Source organism: Pinus tabuliformis, chromosome X (assembly GCF_031772625.1).
Source record: "Pinus tabuliformis cultivar Carrire ecotype Pingquan chromosome X, CPIR1, whole genome shotgun sequence".
Taxonomy (NCBI): Eukaryota; Viridiplantae; Streptophyta; class Pinopsida; order Pinales; family Pinaceae; genus Pinus; species Pinus tabuliformis.
Window position 1 is genome coordinate 1038455092 of NC_142308.1, and position 6342 is coordinate 1038461433.

Here is a 6342-nt window from a genome sequence, read left to right on the forward strand (position 1 = left end):
CAACAAATTGCTGATGTGTGTTTCACGTATATGCTTTTCTTAGGGCACTAACAGTATGTCTTCTAATAAGGATGTTCATCCACTTTATCAATAGATTCTTCACCCTTGGGCATTTTCAAATGGCAACTCCAAGCTTCTCCCTGAGACAACATGCATTTTATCAGCAAATTCATAAATTTCGCTAAATACCTTTGGCTCTGGAACAGTTGAATTTTCTCCAATGCACTACTGAGCATTTTCTTGGTCAGCGTCCTTTCCATTTATACTGATGACAACCTTCTTCTCTTTACAAAATGTCTGTCCAAAACTGTCTTCTTGTTGGTTTTCTTATTGGATTTTGCTGTGAATGAATTTGCATGGGGACTAATATCCAACAATTTATCACAATTATAGGAATCATGAACAAGAACATGTTTAAAGTTTACAAAATAAGATTTATGAGGATTTATTTGCCGCTGGATTCTTTCTTTCCTCATCATAAAGCAGTGGCCCTTTCCACAGGTCTGGAATTTGATTATTTTCAAGAACCTCTTCTCCATTTCCAAGAGAACTCAACATGATGCCTTCTTTCAAGGTGACTGTCAATAAGACTTCTTTACATCTTTCAGAGAATTTTGGAAAGATTCTTTCACATAAAACTTTTCAATTTTTCCTGGGAAATATTGCTGGTCATTTTCAGATATTTCTCTTGAGAATGAATGGCTGAATACTACTTTAGGATCACGAGGGCTTTGCGGAGCTGCTTCAAAATTTTCACATGCAACTTCATCCTTAATTTCTTGAGAAGTATTTTCATCATTTTCAACAATGTTCTCCTCACTTTCAGCCAAACAATTTCTTTTGCAATCAGATTTGTCACCACTAACTTTATTATCAGCTCTATAACCACAATCTTGTTGGCACGAAAAATACTCACAACAATCTTCAAAAAGAAATTTTGATAGATACAGAGTTTTGCAAAAAGAATTAAATGCTGCATGAAAATCCCCTGAAGAGGTAACGCTAGATTGAGGCAAGGCTCTGTACCAAACACTAGCATCTTCATCTAACGAATAGAAAACTAGTTTCATTAATGTATTTTCATGTTTAATCCCATGTTGGTCCATACATATATGAAACTCCCTAATGTGCTGAGATGGATTTTCATATTCATTTGCTTTGAATCTTGGAAGAAAGGAATTTCATTCATGAAATGAAGGCACATGATTTGGGGATTTGGGAAGTTGGATATGGCATAGAAATCTAATGCAGAAAACTTATGGGCTAAGAATGCAGGGATAACCATTAGCACAAAAAATGTTGTACCTGTTCCCCAACAATGACACCAAAAAATGTTGTACCAAATCTATAAACCCAAGGAAACTGACACCAAAAATGAGACCAAAAAATGTTCCTGGGACATTTTGAGATTGGATAAAAAGATTAAACATTTTGAGATTGGATAAAAAGATTGAAATTAATGGCCAGAAGCATAGACCATGAAAGCTTGTAACCCAAAGTTCTAATTTTGAAACCCTAACCTTCTAATAAAGAATGGCCAGAGACTATGAGAGTTGCCCTGATGTAAAGCAGAAAATGAAGGAGAGAAATTAAGAATATGTGCTACAACTTTGTAGAAAGAATGATGGATGATGAAAAAGAAAATGAATGTATTCCCCGCTGTGGAGCGCTTTATTAAAGGCTTCCATATTAATTTTGAATGATTACAACTAAATTTTAATGAGTACAACGAAGTAAATTCATTAAAAACATAAACTAAAGCACCAACTGCATCTTACACTGTCCAAAAAGAGAATCATATATAAATGCTAAGACACATGAAAAAAACAATCACTATAACACCAATAATAGAATCAAAGTGACAGTTGAAAAAAACAATCACTGTAACACCAATTATAGAATAAACTACATATATTATTAGATCTTCAAAAAAATTCTGAGCCTTTTTCCCAATTTTATTCTTGCTCCTAGCCCAAACTTCCTAAATATTTACGCCGTAAGGCGTTCCCTCTGAGAAAGACCTCCCTAAAATGTGACGTGTGCGATCCTGAGCCATTGATTATGTGTGTTAGATGATTGGAGTGTTTTCTGCCGTTCGTTTAATCTATTTTTTCCATAGAAAAATAGTTTTTTTCCATGGTAATGGGCCATGAAAAGCCAGGACTGGCCTGCTGGCGATGAGACTCTTCGCAGAGACTGCCTGCTGGCGATGAGACTCTTCATGTCTTTCTTCCCTGCATACGTAGCAGCCTTGTGCTGTTACATCAATAGCAACCCTGGCCCGCCGTTTTCCAAGCTCGTCCAGATCATCCACGGTATCACGGTATCACGCACTGCAACGTTCGATTATCATTCGGAGCCTCTCTCTGCCCCAAAAGAAACTCCGAGATGGCGTCCCTTTCTTCCCAATCGAATGCCACCGTTTGCCCCCCAGTTACAGTAAAGCATACGAAGCTTTTCATCAATGGAGAGTTTGTAGATTCAGTTTCAGGTATTTAATTTCTTGATCCATTGCACAGTATTTTAAAGTCAAATCAAGATTTGTGTTTAGATCTTTAGGGCTGATTTATTTGTATCGTTGCAGGGAAAAAGTTCGAGACTTTGGATCCTCGAACAGGGAAAGTGATAGCGAGCGTATCAGAGACCAGGCAAGAAGATGTGGATTTGGCTGTAAAAGCCGCTCGCGCAGCATTTGATCACGGGCCATGGCCTCGCATGTCTGGCTATGTAATAATTGTTATTAAGACCCTTCATCTTTTGCTGCATTATGTTGTTTTCTTGTTTTTTTCTCTTTTCCCTTTCTTTATCAATATTGTTCATCTTCTGCTATATTTATATTATGTTGTTTTCTGGTTTTTTTTCTGAGTTTTTTCTCTTTATTCTTTTAACGGATTAGCTTGCTGCCGGTTCAGGAAAGAGGGTGTATTCTTCACAAGTTCGCGGATCCACTCTATGGCCTCATCCACTCTACCGGCCATCACAAGACCTGATATGAGGGTGTTGTAGTTTACTGTATTCATCTTGCATCCTCTAGCACGCATCTCATCAAGAAGCTTGAAAGCATCATCCATCCTTCCAGCCTTTCCAAGAGCATCAAAGAAGGCGTTGTAAGTGTAAACATTTGGATTACAACCTGACTTCTTCATCTGTTTGAAAAGATCCCAGGCAATACACATATGGTCAGCTTTACATAACCAATCAATAAGAGTATTGTAAGCAATAGTGTCAAGAGCAACGCCTCGATCTTTTGATTCTTCAAATACTCTGTGAGTGTCAAACACTCTTCCTACTTTACATAGGGATTTGATGAGAGAGCGTACCACATATATGTATTGACTACCACCCTTAGCCAACATTTCTTCATAGGTCAAGATTGCCTCATCCAACCTGCCCACTATGCCCAGGCCATCAATTAGGGCTGCACAAGCAACATCATCGGGAAGCAGTCCCATCACATCATAGAACTCCTTGAACACTCTCAAAGCATAATCCATTTGCCCAGCTTTTGCAAGCCCTGCCAAAACAGTACCCATAGTTACAAGGTTTGGAGAAAATTTGTTTTTCATATATTCAAAGAGCTGGCAAGCTTCATCAATTCTATTTGTTTTTATGAAACCATCAATTAGTATGTTGTAAGTTATCTCATCAGGGTAACACCCATTTTCTGTCATCTCTTGCATTATCTTGAAAGCTATATCTACCTCTTTATTCTTACAGAGACCATTCAACATTGAATTGTGTGTAATAACATTTGGTGGGCATCACCATTCTTTCCATGATAATCGATGAATAAGCTGTAGGTTAAAGATGTTGGATCACACCCTCTATTGTGCATAACCTGAAAAAACTTCTGTGCATCCTCCAACCTGTTATTCTTAAGAAGACCTCCAATCAACGAATTGTAAGTATACAGATTGGGAGAACTCCCTCTCTCCACCATTTCATCCAACACTGCAAGTGCCTCATCAATTTTTCCACCTGTGCATAGGGCGTTGATAATAGTAGTAAAGGTAACTACAGTTGGAGCACATCCATCAGCTATCATCTCCTTCCAAAGCTCCCATGCAGCATCGACAAGGCCACAATCCCCATATTTATCTATCAAAGTATTGTATGTGATAGAATCAGGATTACATTTGTTGCTTCTCATCTCTTTCAGTAATGCTGTCGCCTCATCCAATCTACCTGCGTTACAGAGAGCATCCATTAATGTGGTGAACAACACAACATCCGGTTTGCAGCCCTCCTCCTTCATTTGTCTCCACAGGCCCCATGCTTCATCGACCTTGCCAGATCTCCCGTGTATTTTTATGCAGAGTGTGAAGGTGTACACATTGGGTCTCAAGCCAAATTTTCGCATTTCAGCCAGAAGTCCCATCACCTGTCCTGTATCTCCCATTTCTCCACAGGCACCCATTAGTACAGAATAACATTTTAGGCTTGGCAACAATCCTTCAGAAATCATCTTCCTGTACACCACCACGGCTTCTTTCCAGAACCCTAATTTGATTAGTAATCCTATAAGACCATTGTAAGCAAAGTCACTAAGCATAAGCCCAAATTTCTTCATCTTTTCCAGGGCTGAAGGAATTTGCTCCAAACCACCTGCTATTCCGAGGTTGCGGAGAATTATTAAATAGGTCTGGGAATTAAGTCTACAGCGTTGCTTTTGCATCAAATCTAAAACGCGTGCCATCTCCTTCACCATGTGGGCTCTTCCGAGGATTTCTAGCATGGTATTGTAGGAATATGTGGTGTGCATAAATTGTTCTTGTCTGGCAGCCGAGAAGAAAAAACCCAATGCCTGCTTTGGATCAAAATATGATTTAAGGACTTGTATTACATGGTCGGAAGTTAACCCACTGGCAGTACCTGCCTGATGTATTGGCGGGCAAGTCGTGTTAATTTTGGGATTTGGATGCGTGTTAATTGCCAGTACAGTTTGTACGCAAGAGACCTTCATTGAACACAAATTGAAAGATAATGCCCCACTTGTTTTTCTTCCTCTTTTGGACCGAAAGTGCCCCACTGTAGCAGACCCTTCTCCTACTCCTGCTCTGTATGTACAACTACAGACTAATTCCACTTCTCTTCCATTGGAAATTCCTATTAAACATGTCTCCATTACTCCTACCACGGATAACTAAATTACAGCAATTCAAAGGGGCCCAAGGGTTTACTGTCTGAAATGCAAATAGATTTTCACAGAATGATAAAAACATCAGACACAATCAGACTAACCCGTTAAAAGTATGCGTACAGGGCATGAAATTCAGAGGCAGAGGAGATTGAATTCAACACAGTAACACTTTACAACAATGAACTAACAATATTCATGATGAAAATAGCAATATGGAAGATTCATCTGCATAATGAAGGCGGCAATATGGGAGATTCCAATCACTTTCCAAGGCATTTTTTAAAATGTGGATGTGACAAAAGGTTGTTGTGGAAGGTGTTGTTTGTATATGGGAAATTTCTTGATCATTGTGTATAATCCTAATGTTGATAGATATGTCTACTAAGTGGTTCCAGTTAATGGGGCATTGATTTGAGTGTTCAATATATTCTTATTCTTTATCAAAGTATTCTTTTGTTGTATTTGTGTTCTTCAATTTATGCCTTACGGCGTTTCCTTTGCAACATCTGGTGCAAATGCTAGTTATATTCATGATCAAAGTTCTGCCCGGGAACGTCTATATATTTTACTTAATGTAAATATTGAAATATGCATAATTTTTTATTTTTTATTTTTAATTTTTAATTTTTTATTTTACATGTTGAGTAGAAATTTTAGGACAGTTATTTGTTTTACATGTTTGTCGTTTTATGCTTTATGTAGATTTGTGAATCAATTTTTTTTGTATTTTTATATGCAAATTTTTTATAAAAAATTTTTAGCAAGTTTGAAAGTAGTTATTTTTAGAAAAAGAAAGCATATCTTACTAGTCTAGCTTTATAGCACCAAAAATATATTGAAGTTTAAGTAAGTTTTTGAAACCACAATTCCTAAGAAGTCAAGCTCAAAACAAAGCTTTCTCTTAATTGGGGAAAGGACAACACCTAAAATTAAAGATATGGGAATGAAATTCTATTTTATTTAGATACTTTATTTATAGAATAATATAACATATGTGTTAACCCCAATATAGTATTAAAAATTGTCTATTTATAAAAGCAATCAACTATTAATTAAGAAATATTTTAAAATAATATGTAATTGTAAAGCTTTATTTTTGAATAATATAACATATGTGTTAACCCCACTATAGTATTAAGAATGGTTTATTTATAAAAGCAATCAACTATTAATTAAGAAATATCTTAAAATAATATGTAATT

The 6342-nt window shown here is 36.8% G+C and overlaps 1 protein-coding gene and 1 pseudogene across 1 annotated transcript; one reads left to right on the top strand and one right to left on the bottom strand.

The window, feature by feature from the left end:
- The first annotated feature begins 2052 nt into the window (after nt 1-2052).
- LOC149143317 (aldehyde dehydrogenase family 2 member C4 pseudogene) lies at nt 2053-2896 on the top strand (annotated as a pseudogene).
- Nucleotides 2893-5425, bottom strand: LOC149143318 (uncharacterized). Its single transcript, XM_089451772.1, has 3 exons — nt 3766-5425; nt 2987-3664; nt 2893-2900 (listed from the first exon to the last, which is right to left on the bottom strand). Exons 1-3 carry the CDS (start codon nt 5123-5125, stop codon nt 2893-2895), a joined length of 2046 nt encoding a protein of 681 aa, XP_089307898.1. The 5' UTR covers nt 5126-5425.
- Nucleotides 5426-6342: the final 917 nt, after the last annotated feature.

Coding starts and splice junctions, on each gene's coding strand:
- LOC149143318 (XM_089451772.1), bottom strand. CDS start 5,125: ATGGAGACATGTTTAATAGGAATTTCCAATGGAAGAGAAGTGGAATTA. Junction 3,665..3,765: donor CGATTATCATGGAAAGAATG/GTGATGCCCACC, acceptor AAGAGATGACAG/AAAATGGGTGTTACCCTGAT.